Source organism: Heptranchias perlo, unplaced genomic scaffold (assembly GCF_035084215.1).
Source record: "Heptranchias perlo isolate sHepPer1 unplaced genomic scaffold, sHepPer1.hap1 HAP1_SCAFFOLD_47, whole genome shotgun sequence".
NCBI lineage: Eukaryota > Metazoa > Chordata > Chondrichthyes > Hexanchiformes > Hexanchidae > Heptranchias > Heptranchias perlo.
In genome coordinates this window covers 3,866,643-3,884,128 of record NW_027139484.1, presented here as the reverse complement: position 1 = coordinate 3,884,128, position 17,486 = coordinate 3,866,643, and the positions used below count along the sequence as shown (strand labels likewise).

General features: G+C 46.9%; 1 protein-coding gene across 2 annotated transcripts; it reads left to right on the top strand.

The window, feature by feature from the left end:
• Positions 1–25: 25 nt before the first annotated feature.
• LOC137313330 (NACHT, LRR and PYD domains-containing protein 12-like) lies at positions 26–17,480 on the top strand. 2 transcript variants are annotated; one of them, XM_067979447.1, is made up of 7 exons: positions 26–149; positions 3,092–3,258; positions 7,110–7,203; positions 9,131–9,222; positions 10,828–10,996; positions 11,102–11,167; positions 16,415–17,480. In XM_067979447.1, the coding sequence occupies exons 3-7, from the start codon at positions 7,140–7,142 to the stop codon at positions 17,089–17,091; spliced, it is 1,068 nt and encodes a 355-aa protein (XP_067835548.1). In that variant the 5' UTR covers positions 26–149; positions 3,092–3,258; positions 7,110–7,139; the 3' UTR covers positions 17,092–17,480. The 2 variants fall into 2 exon arrangements, with proteins under 2 accessions (XP_067835548.1, XP_067835547.1); XM_067979446.1 differs by having other exon boundaries at positions 27–149; positions 9,131–9,297.
• Positions 17,481–17,486: the final 6 nt, after the last annotated feature.

Below are 17,486 nucleotides of genomic sequence, written 5' to 3'. Positions count from 1 at the left end.
AATCGCAGGGGTGAATGTCCGCAGTGCGCATGCCCCGACCCGCCCAACCCCGGATGGAGCGCAGTCGGTGGAGAAGAAGGCGTTTTGGAGACAAAATGGCGGTCAAGGCGGAGCGGGTGTAATGGAGAGAAAAAAAAAAGAGAGAGAAGGTGAGTGAGTGAGGCTGAATCCACCTCACCCCCCGCGGACGGACGGAGCCGCCGCCCTGTGGATGGAGGGAGCGGGCGGGCGGGTGAGTGAGGGGAGCTTGAGATGAGCGGGCGGTCGGTCTCGGTGATCTCCTCCCTCCCTCCGGAGATGGCGGGGCGCGGGGAGATCTGTGGATCGGAGATTAGATCAGCCCGGGTCCCGGGACTGAGAGCCGGAGCTCCTTTAATCAAAACCCCCGGCCCCGGGGATTGAATAAACTCCCGGGGAAAAACAATCAGAGAGAAGGAGGAACTGAGGGGGGTGGTCTCAGTATTTGATGAACTGAGGGGGGGGGTCTCAGTATTTGATGAACTGAGGGGGGGTCTCAGTATTTGATGAACTGAGGGGGGGTCTCAGTATTTGATGAACTGAGGGGGGGTCTCAGTATTTGATGAACTGAGGGGGGGTCTCAGTATTTGATGAACTGAGGAGGGGGGGTCTCAGTATTTGATGAACTGAGGGGGGGTCTCAGTATTTGATGAACTGAGGGGAGGGGGTCTCAGTATTTGATGAACTGAGGGGGGGGGTCTCAGTATTTGATGAACTGAGGGGGGGTCTCAGTATTTGATGAACTGAGGGGGGGTCTCAGTATTTGATGAACTGAGGGGGGGTCTCAGTATTTGATGAACTGAGGGGGGGGGTCTCAGTATTTGATGAACTGAGGGGGGGGGTCTCAGTATTTGATGAACTGAGGGGGGGGGTCTCAGTATTTGATGAACTGAGGGGGGGGTCTCAGTATTTGATGAACTGAGGGGGGGGTCTCAGTATTTGATGAACTGAGGGGGGGGTCTCAGTATTTGATGAACTGAGGGGGGGGTCTCAGTATTTGATGAACTGAGGGGAGGGGGGTCTCAGTATTTGATGAACTGAGGGGGGGTCTCAGTATTTGATGAACTGAGGGGGGGGGTCTCAGTATTTGATGAACTGAGGGGGGGTCTCAGTACTGATGAACTGAGGGGGGGGTCTCAGTATTTGATGAACTGAGGGGGGGGTCTCAGTATTTGATGAACTGAGGGGGGGGTCTCAGTATTTGATGAACTGAGGGGGGTCTCAGTATTTGATGAACTGAGGGGGGGGTCTCAGTATTTGATGAACTGAGGGGGGGGTCTCAGTATTTGATGAACTGAGGGGGGGTCTCAGTATTTGATGAACTGAGGGGGGGTCTCAGTATTTGATGAACTGAGGGGGGGGTCTCAGTATTTGATGAACTGAGGGGGGGGTCTCAGTATTTGATGAACTGAGGGGGGGTCTCAGTATTTGATGAACTGAGGGGGGGGTCTCAGTATTTGATGAACTGAGGGGGGGGGGGTCTCAGTATTTGATGAACTGAGGGGGGGGGTCTCAGTATTTGATGAACTGAGGGGAGGGTTTCAGTATTTGATGAACTGAGGGGAGGGTTTCGGTATTTGATGAACTGAGGGGGGGTCTCAGTATTTGATGAACTGAGGGGGGGGGGTCTCGGTATTTGATGAACTGATGGGAGGGGGTCTCGGTATTTGATGAACTGATGGGAGGGGGTCTCGGTATTGTTCAGTCAATCGAGTGCGGGTTTGGGGGCCACTCGGAGGGAAGGATCAGGATCAGACTGTGCGGGACTGGGGGCCACTCGGAGGGAAGGGGGGGATCAGGATCAGACTGTGCAGGACTGGGGTCACTCGGAGCGAAGGATCAGGATCAGACTGTGCGGGACTGGGGGCCACTCAGAGGGAAGGATCAGGATCAGACTGTGCGGGTCTGGGGGCCACTCGGAGGGAAGGGGGGGGATCAGGATCAGACTGTGCGGGACTGGGGGCCACTCGGAGGGAAGGGGGGGATCAGGATCAGACTGTGCGGTTCTGGGGGCCACTCGGAGGGAAGGGGGGGATCAGGATCAGACTGTGCGGGACTGGGGGCCACTCGGAGGGAAGGGGGGATCAGGATCAGACTGTGCGGGGCTGGGGTCACTCGGAGGGAAGGATCAGGATCAGACTGTGCGGGACTGGGGGCCACTCAGAGGGAAGGATCAGGATCAGACTGTGCGGTTCTGGGGGCCACTCGGAGGGAAGGGGGTGGATCAGGATCAGACTGTGCGGTTCTGGGGGTCACTCGGAGGGAAGGATCAGGATCAGACTGTGCGGGGCTGGGGTCACTCGGAGGGAAGGATCAGGATCAGACTGTGCGGGACTGGGGGCCACTCGGAGGGAAGGATCAGGATCAGACTGTGGGACTGGGGGCCACTCGGAGGGAAGGATCAGGATCAGACTGTGCGGGACTGGGGGCCACTCGGAGGGAAGGATCAGGATCAGACTGCGGGACTGGGGGCCACTCGGAGGGAAGGATCAGGATCAGACTGTGCGGGACTGGGGGCCACTCGGAGGGAAGGGGGGGATCAGGATCAGACTGTGCGGGACTGGGGGCCACTCGGAGGGAAGGATCAGGATCAGACTGCGGGACTGGGGGCCACTCGGAGGGAAGGGGGGGGATCAGGATCAGACTGTGCGGGACTGGGGGCCACTCGGAGGGAAGGGGGGATCAGGATCAGAATGTGCAGGACTGGGGGCCACTCGGAGGGAAGGGGGGATCAGGATCAGACTGTGCGGGACTGGGGGCCACTCGGAGGGAAGGGGTGGATCAGGATCAGACTGTGCGGGACTGGGGGCCACTCGGAGGGAAGGGGGTGGATCAGAATCCAGAGGAAAATATGATCCTAAAAACAGGGGTGGCACATGGAGAGGGAATTGCCTCAAACTGGGGCAGGAGAATGAAACGATCACATATTGTGGTCGGGATGGTGAAGAGACATGGAATGTGGGAACAGAGTTCCTCAAACAGTGTATTAAATTCAATATTTAAGTTAAAGTGTAGATTAGATTCTCCTTCAGACCGTCAATATTGATCTCATTTTCTGCCCCGCCATAATTAGATATCCTGGTGAATGACGGAGTGATTGAGAAAAGTCCACAGCTGGAAGTAAACAGGGATTGTAGACTGAGGAACAACAGCAGGTGAATCAGCACAGGATTGTGAGAGCAGCAACCAGAGAGAATCCTTCCGATTCGAAAAGCTTCCATAGATCGACTGAGGAGAAAGGTAAGAGAAAGTCCCATTTACTCAGATAAACACTGGTCCTGTAGACAGTCCACAAAGGTTACAAGGTAATGGGGGAAATGGTGAGAATGAGACTGGGAGAGTCTGATCACCGAGTACAATTATCCAGCATGAGGCCGTGCAATGAAACGTGAAGTGAGATCAGTTTCTGTCTCAAAACACACAGTCACAAATGAATCTTGTGTGTGTTTTAGAGAAAAGGGGTTTGATCTAAGAGGTGACTCCAGTCTGAGGCAGTGCCTAGCAGATATACAGTGTCTCCCCGCCCCCAGCACCAACTCGGAAAGAACCCACCTTTATAGCCCCGATAATATCGATATTACACTGTGAGTTAAGGTAGTGCCAGACAGTGTTACCGAATTCAAATATATTTCCTATCCAACAGTCAAAATAAATCAACTTAAAATTCGGAACTGGATATTGGGTTTAACTTAATGTTATTTCCCATCAGTAAATCTATTTCTGGATTTAACTATTGTAGTTGAATTAAATGATTATCATTTAAATATAAACTGGTGATAAAATGATGCGTAAATCTTATTTAATGATTTGTAAAATTTCTTCCAATTGATTATTCTGATACAAAGCACAAAATAATGTTCTGGGTGATCACATGATCCAGCTCCCGGCCTCGGCCGAGGGTTCTTTTTATTAAACTGAGAGCGATGTTTGTCCCGATACAATCCAGATTCATTTCCCTGCTCTTTGATTTGATAGAAGTGTTCAAAATCATGGCGATTTAGATAAAGTAAATAAAGAGAAACTGTTCCCATTGGCGGAAGGATCAAAAACCAGAGGACACACATTAAAGGTGATTGGCGAAAGAACCACATTCAGTGAGTTTAATGATCTGGAATGCACTGCCTGACAGGGTGGTGGAAGCAGATTCAATAATAAATTTCAAAAGCGAATTGGATAAATTGTGTAAGGGAAAATATTTGCAGACCTGCGTGGAATGAGCGGGGGAATGGGACGAACTTGAATGCTCTTACAAAGAGCTGGCACAGGCTCGATGGCCTGAATGGCCACCTTCGATGCTGTAATCATTCCATTATTCTATCCAATTCCCTTTTGAAAGTTACTATTGAATCTGCTTCCACCACCCGTTCAGGTAGTGCATTCCAGATCATAATATCTGGCCACATCAAAATGAAAATCTCTTCATTTCCCCCACCCACCCCGCCCTGGTTCTTTTGTCAATTATCTTAAATCTGTGTCCCCTAGTTATCGACACATATTAATCTTAAAAGCCTTTTTCTAACCATCCGTTTATCGATTAATAAATATCTTTAATCTAACTTAACAGGTATAAATAGAGGACCGTGTTTTAATATGTGATTTTAAAACATCACTGAGACAGGTCCTTTAGATTAAAGTACAAGTCTGGTGTGTAAAGTTACTTTCATATTATAAAGAGATCATTTTCAGTAATACCATTGTTAAGAAATGGCAGGGTTATAATATGTGTTCTATGAAAAACAAATATAATTGCAGCGACACAAAGTTCAAAACACTTCTTTCCATTTGCCGGCTGTAAGTTGTCAGCGAGCTCAAGGAACGGAAACGAGATCTGTTGCATCGCCCCCCTCTGCTGACTGAGGTTTGTAACCTGGAGACTTGGGGGGTAAAGTAGATCTGTTGCATCGCACGCCTCTGCTGACGGCGGTTTGTCATCTGGAGACTAGGGGGTAAAGTAGATCTGTTGCATCGCCCCCTTCTGCTGGCGACGGTTTGTAACCTGGAGACTGGAGGGTAAAGTCAATCTCCCCTCTTTCTCTCATCACACACACGGTTCTGGGTGGAAACCAGATGGTGATCAGAATTAAAGATAAAACCTAATGCAGAGAATCAATCAACACCAAATGCGGGTGACCCCATTATTCTCAGGTGGATGTTAGGGTCGAATTGTAACCCAGATCTACTTTAATCAAAAAGCACTGGGATTGAAGAAGCCTTCTGGTAAAAAAATCACACTGAAGGGGGAACTGAGTGGGTCTCAACATTTATGCCCGAGTGACACAAAGTAAAAGCAAAATGCTGAAACTCGCAGAGACAGAAGCGAAAATTTTCCGTTTGTGGGAACCTCACTTCCTCCAACTTTGGATCGATATGAGGAAGAGGTTTCTGATCCTTTGCCCCGAGACGCCACTTGCTGTGTCTGATCCAACCTGTGATATGGACACGTGTCTTCTGGCAATTTAACTTGTTCAATCCCAGTCTGTGCCGGATTTTACAAATCGTTGATGGTTAAAGGTCGGGTTTCATCATCCTGGCACTTCTCTCCACACAAAACACTCAGTCACTCACTGATGTTCAGAGGCATCTTCTCTCTCTCACACTCATTGATGTTCAGAGGCATCTTCTCTCTCTCACACTCACTGATGTTCAGAGGCATCTTCTCTCTCTCACACGCATTGATGTTCAGAGGCATCCTCTCTCTCTCACACTCATTGATGTTCAGAGGCATCCTCTCTCTCTAACACTCATTGATGTTCAGAGGCATCCTCTCTCTCTCACACTCATTGATGTTCAGAGGCATCCTCTCTCTCTCACACTCATTGATGTTCAGAGGCATCCTCTCTCTCTCACACTCACTGATGTTCAGAGGCATCCTCTCTCTCTCACACTCACTGATGTTCAGAGGCATCCTCTCTCTCTCACACTCATTGATGTTCAGAGGCATCCTCTCTCTCTCACACTCACTGATGTTCAGAGGCATCCTCTCTCTCACACACTCACTGATGTTCAGAGGCATCCTCTCTCTCTCACACTCACTGATGTTCAGAGGCATCCTCTCTCACTGTCTCTCTCACAGGGTACACTGCCATCGTGTGGTGACACAATGCCTTCCCCAAAGTGTGTGACACTGTATCATCACCCGTTTGTTTCACACTCCACCCAATGACATTAGACAGGAACAGGAGGATGCCGTTCAGCCCCTCGAACCTGTCCCGTCACTCTATTAGATCGTAACCGATCTGTACCTCAACTCCATTTCCCGCCTTAGCTGCATGTCACCTTAATATACCTAATAAAAGGGTAGATTTCATTACCTGTTACTTTGTGCTGATAACAGAATCTGACCCTATTGGGGAACTGGAAACCAGGGACACAGACAGACTCAGTGAGTGAGGAAAACTGTGGGAGATGGTGTTTTATGTGGGCAAGTGTGAGGTCATCCACTTTGGATCAGAAAAAGACACATTCCCCTTTCTGTCTGGAGAGGCCCCGAGAGATGTTTCCCCTCAATTCCCCACCAACTATCGATAGTTTCAGTGATTGGGTTTATCCTAAGACGAAGAGTGGGCCGTATTTCTGGTCATTCATTCCTTTCTGGTGCAAAAACACAAAAGGAAACGTGGCTCCGCCGAGGCTAACAAAAGAGATTAAGGATAGATTCAAAGAAGAAGTTACCAGAAAAAGCAGCAAACCTGAGGATTGGGAGCAGTTTAGAATTCAGCGAAAAAGGACCAAGATGATTAAGAGGAAAAACAGAGTATGAGAGTAAACGTGGAAGGAACATAAAAGTGGACTGTAAAATCTTCTACAAGTATTTAAAAAGAAAAAGATTAGTGAAGACAAATGTGAGTCCATCACGGTCAGAAGCGGGAGAATTTATGGTGGAGAACAAGGACTCAGTGGGTTTCACTGGGCAGCTGTCTGTTTCACACCTGATGTGGAACGTTGATCATAACACTCGTGAAATGCTCGATCCCAGAGCTAACAAATGTTGTACTGATGGGGGAGGAGGGACTTGGTATCATGTTTAACAAGGCAACGCTCTCCTCATTTTAATATTTCTGTCTAACTTCATATTAATATATTTATTACAGAGCATCAGAATCTGGGAATCTGTCACCACCATGGCTGAAGGTTCAAATAGGGGAGGAGATCCAACATCTTCAACAAGAATGAGAATGGACACAGGTAGGTTCAGAAAATTCATCAAAATATAATTTCTGACCTCACAAAGGGTCCAGATCACGAGCAGGAACCTGCAGCTCACCACAGGAAGAGGTAACAGCACAGATACTGTGCAGATAGAGGGAAGTGAGTGACCATCCAGAGGGACAGTGCAGTCACAGGTGGAGGGATCTCCTGAGTACTGGAACTGTCCAATAGATAACTGGTGTTGGGTACTGTAAGGTGGATAGAGACAGTGTCTCAGAGGATTAACAGTGTGAGACCGGGGAGCAGGTGGACACCCCGAGTGGGGCAGGGGTGAGAGGCAGGTGGGGCACAGCAATAGGAAAGCGATAGTGGTGGGAGATTCTATAGTCTGGGGAATATACAGACTCTTCTGCAGCCCTGAGCAGGTTCCAAATGGTAAGTTGCCTCCCTGGTGTCAGAGGGAAAAATTTCCAGGAACAGGTGGGACGATCTCTGGAAAGGAAAGGGGAGCAGAGAATAGTCATGGTCGGACCCAATAACATGGATAGAAATACGATTATACAGGTAATATTGAAACTGAGGCTCGACACATTAAACAAGGCCTTCAGGTGTTGATCTCTGGATTGTTTTACGGTGGGCCACTTAAAGAGGGAAATATGCGGCAGGTCAATGTGTGGCTGCAGGGCTGGAGCAGGAGGGAAGGGTTCACGGTCTTGGGGATAGAGTGAGTTCAGGGAGAAGGGAAGGGACGGTCACGGTCTGAACTGACCAACAATGGTTTTACAGACTGGGTGAATGGAGCAGGAGGGAAGTGTTCACGGTCTTGGGGATAGAGTGAGTTCAGGGAGAAGGGAAGGGACGGTCACGGTCTGAACCGAGCAACAATGATTTTACAGACTGGGTGAATGGAGCAGGAGGGAAGGGTTCACGGTCTTGGGGATAGAGTGAGTTCAGGGAGAAGGGAAGGTACGGTCACGGTCTGAACCGACCAACAATGGTTTTACAGACTTGGTGAAAGGAGCAGCGGGAAGGTTTCAGTTGATATGACTGGAGGGGGGGAACTATCTGGATCTGAGATTTAAGCGTGGAATTAATAAAACTGTTGGGGCAGGAACAGATGATTTATGAAGTAATGAAATGATATTGGCAGGAAAAAGGGTAGGAGGTTTTTAAGTATTGAGAGATAAAGTTATGGATGTCGAGGGGGGAAAGAAAAACGAATTATAGGTAAATTACCCCCAAAATCGGAGTTTGGATTCAGTTTTATGTCTGTGAATGTACAAATCATTCCAAACACATTTGGAAAGTCAGAATCATAAGAGATATGGTCCAGGAGCTATCAGACCACATGGTTTAGGTTTACACGGATTCAGCGAAATCTTCCTGGTTATATCATTTTGCGGGGAGATTAATGAAGATTCTAACACTGATGGTGTTGGTGGGAATGTCGGTGTACTGGAGGAGGATGTCAGAGATAACTAGAGAAGGATTTGGATCTGAGAAAAATAGTCAAAGTGAAGAAGCCAATGGACCGACAACCAATGCGGTTAAATGAAGTCAGGGAGGAGACTTTGGATACAGAAACGGATTAGAAAGAGACAAAGAAATGTATCTGTTCAAGAGGGAGAGAAGGTAAACCGGGTAACTGGAGATCAATTAGTGTACGTCAGCAGTGGGCAAACTCCTCGAATCTGTAATTCCAGGTTGAATTAGTGAACATTTAGAGATACAGGGGATGATCAGGGGAGGCTGGAACTGATTCGCTGTAGACAAGTCGTGTTTCACATATTTAAACACCGGTTTTTAAGAATTGACTGTACGGAACGATGGAAGGCAGCACATGCGGTGTATATGGGTTTTCAGAAGGTGTTTGATGATGTGACAGGAGGCTTCAGCCGTTTGGTATAAGAGGAAATGTAGCCGCCCGGATAATGTGTTTAGTTTTCTCCATTTTTGTTCACAGGTCTGAACACTGCAATCACTGAGTTCCTGACAAAGTGCGACGATTACCAGCTGTTCCAGTTGACGAAATTCTACCGGGACAGACTTGAACAGGTGATTGAAGAGGGGTTGGAGGGACTCAGTCTCATGTTAACAGGCGAGGACCATTTCAGTGGGCAGGAATATCACGTAAGTGGAATGGACACAGAATGAGTTTGGATTATTTAAATGTAACAGAAGTGACAGAATATCACATCTTAGAATCATAGAATGTTACAGAACAGAAACAGGCCAAATAGGGAAGAAATGGATAAAACTGAAAATATTTGAATCTGAACCAATGATAGGAAGAGATGATACTACCCAATGGATCAGTCAATATCTGTACAGAGAAAGACAAGGGAAACGACAACAGCAACATGCATTTATATCACGCGTTTAACATAATAATTCGTCCCAAGGTGCTTCATAGGAGCGATTATCAAACAAAATTTGACACCGAGCCACATGAGATATTCAGAGAGGTGATCAAAAGCTTGGTCAAAGAGGCGGGTTTTGAGGAGCGTCTTAAAGGAAAGGAGAGCGAGGTAGAGAGGCGGAGACGTTTAGGGAGGGAACTTTCAGAGCTTGTGGACTCGGCAGTTGAAGGCACGGCCACCAATGATGGAGCAACGACAATCGGGGATGCACAAGAGGTCAGAATTGGAGGAGTGCAGAGATCTGAGGGGTTTGTAGGGCTGGAGGAGGTGACAGAGATAAGGAGAGGCAAGGACATGGTAGGATTTGTGCACAAGGATGAGAATTTTAAAATCGATCAGTTTCCGGATCGGGAGCCAATGTAGGTCAGCTAGCACAGGGGTGTTGGATGAACTGGACTTGGTGTGAGTTAGGCTGTGGGAAGCAGAGTTTTGGATGAGCTCAAATTTACGGAGGCTGGAAGGTGGGAGGCCGGCCAGGACACCATTGGAATGGTGGAGTGTGGAAGTGACAAAGGGATGGTTTCGGTCTTCCCAATATTTAATTGGAGGAAATTTCCTCCGGATGCAACTATTCCGATGCTCTCCTGGCCGGCTTCCCATCCTCCGCTTTCTGTAAACTTCAACACATCCAAAACGCTGCTGCCTGTAACCTGTCCCTCCCCCGTCCCGCTCACCCCTCACTCCTGTGCTCGTTCACTTATCGCAGTTCTCGAATGACTTCAATTTTAAATTCCCATCCTCCTGTTTAAATCACTTCAAGGTCCTGCCCCTCACTAGAATTCTCTCTTGCTCTGACTCTGGCATCTTGTGCCTCTCCCCATCGCCCTACCAGCGGTGGCCGAGCATTCCGCAGTTTTTGGACCCAGGCTCTGGAATTCACTCCCTAAAATCCTCCGCCTCTCTATCTCCCTCTTCTCTTTAAAATTTGATTCTTTATCCAGCTTTTGGTCATCCCTAATAATATGCCCTCCTTTGTCTCAGGCCCATTGTATGATTCCACTCCTGTGAATCGCCGTGGGACATTTTTCTATATTAAAGGTGCTGTGTTGTTGTTGTTGATGAATCAAGATGTTTACAGAATATTTTGCCCATGTTCAGAATGGATCAGAACCCGGCCCAGTGATTACTTTGTGTTCAATATAAACTGGGTGATCCCATCACGGAGCAGCTCCTCTCCTTCTGATTCTCAGTCTTTGTCTTTCACTCCACTCCTCAATATATTCATTATTATTCTTTACAGAAAGTCACTGAGCTCGCGGAGAAGGGAAACAGGGCGGCAAGTTCCAAACTTCTCCTAAATCTGGTGATGGAGAAAGGCTCCCGGGCCCAAAGGGTGATGTGGGAATCCTTTGTGAAAATGCACAGATTACCAAAGTTGGATAAAATACTGAAAGAGATGCAGGAACTTGGTACGGTAAAATCACACACTGAATTCAATTTCAGATTGAAACACTGCAGAATTTACTATAATATTACACAGATCTGATTTCATGAAAGCTCATTGATTTAAACAGGTCCTGATCCATTTGATTATATGAACATCGGACGAGGTTTATCTGAAATACCCAGTCACCTGAAAGGTAAGTGATGAAATGGGGGTTTCAAACCGTTTATTCCACTTCTGAGAATCAGAATGTTTGACTGTAGTTTTTTGTTTTGAGATTGTCAGAATCTTGGAATCAGAAGTTCAAAGGGTGGAGGAAACAGAAAAAAAGTTAATTTTCATTTGTTGTTAATCCTGTGAAACCGCATGCATCTGGCAGGATCCTAATACACTGCAGCACTTCATACACATCTGTGAGGTGCCCTGGCATCGCAGGAAAAGAATGTTTTGCGTAGCTTGAAGTTAAAAGTCACTCCGAGTTTTGAATTATTAGTGAGTTTGTATTACTCCAATTAATCCAACTACATACACACCTGGCAGGATCCTGATACACTGTGAATCCCCATACACACCTGGCAGGATCCTGATACACTGTAAATCCCCACACACAAAAGGCAGGATCCTGAAACACTGTGAATCCCCACACACCAGGCAGGATCCTGATACACTGTGAATCCCCATACACACCTGGCAGGATCCTGATACTCTGAATCCCCATACACACCTGGCAGGATCCTGATACTCTGAATCCCCATACACACCTGGCAGGGTCCTGAAACACTGTGAATCCCCACACACCAGGCAGGATCCTGATACACTGTGAATCCCCATACACACCTGGCAGGATCCTGATACACTATGAATTCCCAGACACACCTGGCAGGATCCTGATAAACTGTCAATCCCCATACACACCTGGCAGGATCCTGATACACTGTGAATCCCCATACACACCTGGCAGGATCCTGATACACTGTGAATCCCCATACACACCTGGCAGGATCCTGATACACTGTGAATCCCCATACACACCTGGCAGGATCCTGATACACTGTGAATCCCCATACACACCTGGCAGGATCCTGATATACTGTGAATCCTCATACACACCTGGCAGGATCCTGATACACTGTGAATCTCCGTACACACCTGGCAGGATCCTGATACACTGTCAATCCCCATACACACCAGGCAGGATCCTGATACACTGTCAATCCCCATACACAGCTCCGATGTGCCGCACAGATGTTCTGGGCTCACAATTAATGAGCAGTGCCATGAGCCAGACGTTATGGGTTACCTGCTCCCCGGGAAATCTGCCCACCATCAACTGTAGGGAAAGAGGTGGAGAAATGCGAAACATTAAAATGTTTTCATTTCACAGAACAGAATGAGACATCAAAGTTTTCAATCTGCTCTGAGAAGATGTACAGATGTTCACACAATTGATCATTAATCCTTGGAGGATTGTGAGGGAAAGACAATGTTCAGGGTAATTAGGAAGTTATGGGCTTGATTTAGAATGGCAATGAAAGAGAGAACCTAATTCTACTCAAATAATAGTCCTTTAACTCAGGATCTTTTTAGACGCAATATAATGACTAATGGAAACAGATTTGTAATTTCCCAAACCTGCATTATAGGAAATTGAGACCAAAATGAAACAATGGAGTATAATTATTGGGAGAACAGTTGAAATGAACTGTGAATGTTTTCTGCACTAACATTACACTGAATGATGTGGGCAGTAATTCTCATTCTAATCGGTGACATGAAAGGACTGTTCGAAAAACACATTCAATGTCGGTGTGAAACTGCTGAAAAATTGTTGACAATTTCTGAAACACAATATAACAGGAGAATGATGAGGGATAGGAAAAGGCCATTTGGCCCAATTAAGCCTGTCCCTGTTAGAGAGATGACCCCACCTCCCCCTCCTCTCAGTGTATCCACAGAAACACGTTCAATTATCTCTTCACCCCACTTACACTGTCCCTTTAGTGTCCTTCCCATGCCCTCGGGCCCTTTGGGTGAGAAAATTACCCTGACTTCCCTTCTCCATTATTAATTATTTTGTGAGCCTGTTTCCTGCACTAATGTTCTGAATTCCATTAAAACATTTCAATACCAAAGTTTCTTGCCCAAACAAAATACATCAAACCCTCTCGCCATTCCCTCAACCTGAACTCTAATATCTTAAATCATCTTTCTGATTCCCCTCTGTACCTTCAGAATGGCAGTAATCCATACCTGTGATCAAATGACTATAGAAGTACAGGTAATACCACACATAACCAACCCGAGTCCCGTTTCTAAAAGTTTCCCCACCACCGAGGTTAAACAGAGGGACTTCTGTCTATTCACAGTCTGTCCCTCTCCCAGTGCCCACAATATCCCAGATAACCTGCCAGAGGTCTGATACAATGATATTGGGACTTCTGTTAAGAAACGGAGATGTTTAGGGAGGGAATTCCAGAGTTTAGGGCCTAGGCAGCTGAAGGCAAATCCACCAGTGGCGGAGTGATGGAAATCGGGGAGGCGCAAGATGCAAGAATTGGAGGATCACAGGACTGGAGGAGATCACAGAGACAGGGAGGGGCGAGGGCCATGAAGGGATTTTAAAATACGAATGAGAATTTTAAAATAGAGTCTTTTCCGAACCGGGAGTCAATGTAGATCAGTGTGCACAGGGGTGATGGGTGACTGGGTCTTGGTGCGCGTTGGATACGAGCTCAAGTTTACAGAAGGTGGGAGGCTGGTCAGGGGAGCCTTTGAACAGTTGAGTCTTGAGGTAATAGAGACATTGATGGGGGTTTCAGCAGCAAATGGGCTGAGTGGGTAGAGGAGGCGGGTGATATGGAGGTGAAAGAAGGCGGTCTATGTGATGGAGAGGGTGAGGGGACGGAACCTTTTCTCAGGGTCAAAGTGGAATTTCTGTCCATTCACAGTCTGTCCGTCTCCCAGTGCCCACAATATCCCAGATAACCTGCCCGAGGCCTGATACAATAACAGTGGAACTTCTGCCCATTCACAGTCTGTCCCTCTCCCAGTGGCCACAATATCCCAGATAACCTGCCCGAGGACTGATACAATAAGAGTGGGACTTCCGTCCATTCACAGTCTGGCCCTCTCCCAGTTCCCACAATATCCCAGATAACATGCGCAAGGTCTGATACATTAACAGTGGGACTTCTGTCCATTCACAGTCTCCCTCTCCCAATGCCCACAATATCCCAGATAACCTGCACAAGGTCTGATACAATAACATTGGGACTTCTGTCCATTCACAGTCTGTCCCTCTCCCAATGTCCACAATATCCCAGATAACCTGTCCGAGATCTGATACATGAACATTGGGACTTCTGTCCATTCACAGTCTGTCCCTCTCCCAGTGGCCACAATATCCCAGATAACCTGCCCAAGGACTGATACTATAACAGTGGAACTTCTGTCCATTCACAGTCTATCCCTCTCCCAATGCCCACAATATCCCAGATAACCTGCCCGAGATCTGATACATGAACAGTGGGACTTCCGTCCATTCACAGTCTGGCCCTCTCCCAGTTCCCACAATATCCCAGATAACATGCGCAAGGTCTGATACATTAACAGTGGGACTTCTGTCCATTCACAGCCTGTTCCTCTCCCAGTGCCCACAATATCCCAGATAACCTGCACAAGGTCTGATACAATAATATTGGGACTTCTGTCCATTCACAGTCTGTCCCTCTCGAATTCACACAATATCCCAGATAACCTGCACAAGGCCTGATACATTAACAGTGGGACTTCTGTCCATTCACAGTCTGTCCCTCTCCCAATGCCCACAATATCCCAGATAACCTGCACAAGGTCTGATACAATAACATTGGGACTTCTGTCCATTCACAGTCTGTCCCTCTCCCAATGCCCACAATATCCCAGATAACCTGCCCGAGATCTGATACATGAACAGTGGGACTTCTGTCCATTCACAGTCTGTCCCTCTCCCAATGCCCACAATATCCCAGATAACCTGCACAAGGCCTGATACATTAACAGTGGGACTTCTGTCCATTCATAGTCTGTCCGTCTCCCAGTGCCCACAATATCCCAGATAACATGCACGAGGTCTGATACAATAACAGTGGAACTTCTGTCCATTCACAGTCTGTCCCTCTCCCAGTGCCCACAATATCCCAGATAACCTGCCCATGGTCTGATACAACAACAGTGGAACTTCTGCCCATTCACAGTCTGTCCCTCTCCCAATGGCCACAATATCCCAGATAACCTGCCCGAGGACTGATACAATAAGAGTGGGACTTCCGTCCATTCACAGTCTGGCCCTCTCCCAGTTCCCACAATATCCCAGATAACATGCGCAAGGTCTGATACATTAACAGTGGGACTTCTGTCCATTCACAGTTTCCCTCTCCCAATGCCCACAATATCCCAGATAACCTGCACAAGGTCTGATACAATAACATTGGGACTTCTGTCCATTCACAGTCTGTCCCTCTCCCAATGTCCACAATATCCCAGATAACCTGTCCGAGATCTGATACATGAACATTGGGACTTCTGTCCATTCACAGTCTGTCCCTCTCCCAATGTCCACAATATCCCAGATAACCTGTCCGAGATCTGATACATGAACATTGGGACTTCTGTCCATTCACAGTCTGTCCCTCTCCCAATGTCCACAATATCCCAGATAACCTGTCCGAGATCTGATACATGAACATTGGGACTTCTGTCCATTCACAGTCTGTCCCTCTCCCAATGTCCACAATATCCCAGATAACCTGTCCGAGATCTGATACATGAACATTGGGACTTCTGTCCATTCACAGTCTGTCCCTCTCCCAATGGCCACAATATCACAGATAACCTGCCTAAGGTCTGATACAATAACAGTGGAACTTCTGTCAACTCACAGTCAATCCCTCTCCCAATGCACACAATATCCCAGATAACCTGCCCGAGGTCCGATACAATAAGAGTGAAACATCTGCCCATTCACAAGCTATCCCTTTCCGACTGATACCCAATACCCCAATTCCCATTTCTGCAACAGGTCAGCACCACTGACGGTTTCATAAATTATTCCACGAGAACCTCTAGTTTCGTATAAAAGAATCACGTTTGGATTTGTAACGAGATGTCCATGGTACAGGGCAGGGCTGATAGTATTAATCATCAGAGGGAAAATATCACCTTCATAGAAATCTCCATGTTCAGTAAATATTAGAATCAAGTGAGGATTTGAAACTTTTCTCAGCCATTATTCACTTTCAAGCGAGGTTTCCAGTAATAGAGTTTAATTTCCTGCTCGCACCTCTATTGAAGCTGGGAGTTCAATTTCGGAACATTTTACTGAATAGTAAAGTGATATTGAGAATTTGTTTTTATGTTAATACAACTACCATTGAGAATCACTTTCTGTCTGTTCAAATTGAAGATGTTCAACAGAAACACAAGGAAAGACTCCGGGTCCAAACTGAAACACTGAGAGTGAACACGATCCTAATAAAGGAGAAGGTTAAGATTTTCCAGCTGGTCACTCTATACACTGAGCTAACGGTCATTTCTACTGTTCGAGATCGGACACTTGTAGAACATGAACTGCTGGCAAGAGGCCGAGACCATGAAGAGTGGAGAGAGAAACATCTCCGGAGAGAACTGGAAAAAATCCGAACTGACCAATTGTTCGAGAGCAGTTTTTCCCGGAGAAAATCCAAATCTGGGAGTTCAGCAGCAGTGAGTGGAGTCGCGGGGATTGGAAAAACAACAATGGTACAAAAGATTGTTTATGACTGGGCCACTGGGAAAATATACCCACACTTTCAATTTGTTTTCAGTTTTAAATTCCGGGATTTGAACGCAATTAACTGTAGAATAAACCTGAGGAATCTGATACCAGATCTGTATCCTTACTTTAGGAATATTCTGGGAGAGCTCTGGAAGAACCCAGAGGGATTACTGTTTATATTCGATGGTTTAGATGAATTCAAGGACAGTATTGATTTTGATAACAATCGGATAAATACAGAGGCTGATTACATGTGCACAGATCCTGAAGACCGGTGTGAAGTGTCTGACATTGTGTACAGTTTAATACAGCACAAGCATGGTTAGTAAGTTTGCAGATGACATCAAGATTGGTGGCATTGTGGACAGTGAAGAAGGTTATCTGGGATTGCTACGGGATCTTGATCAATTGGGCCAGTGGGCCGATGAATGGCAGATGGAGTTTAATTTAGATAAATGTGAGGTGATGCATTTTGGTAGATCGAATCGGGCCAGGACCTACTCCGTTAATGGTAGGGCGTTGGGGAGAGTTATAGAACAAAGAGATCTAGGAGTACAGATTCATAGCTCCTTGAAAGTGGAGTCACAGGTGGATAGGGTGGTGAAGAAGGCATTCGGCATGCTTGGTTTCATTGGTCAGAACATTGAATGCAGGAGTTGGGATGTCTTGTTGAAGTTGTACAGGGCATTGGTGAGGCCACACTTGGAGTACTGTGTACAGT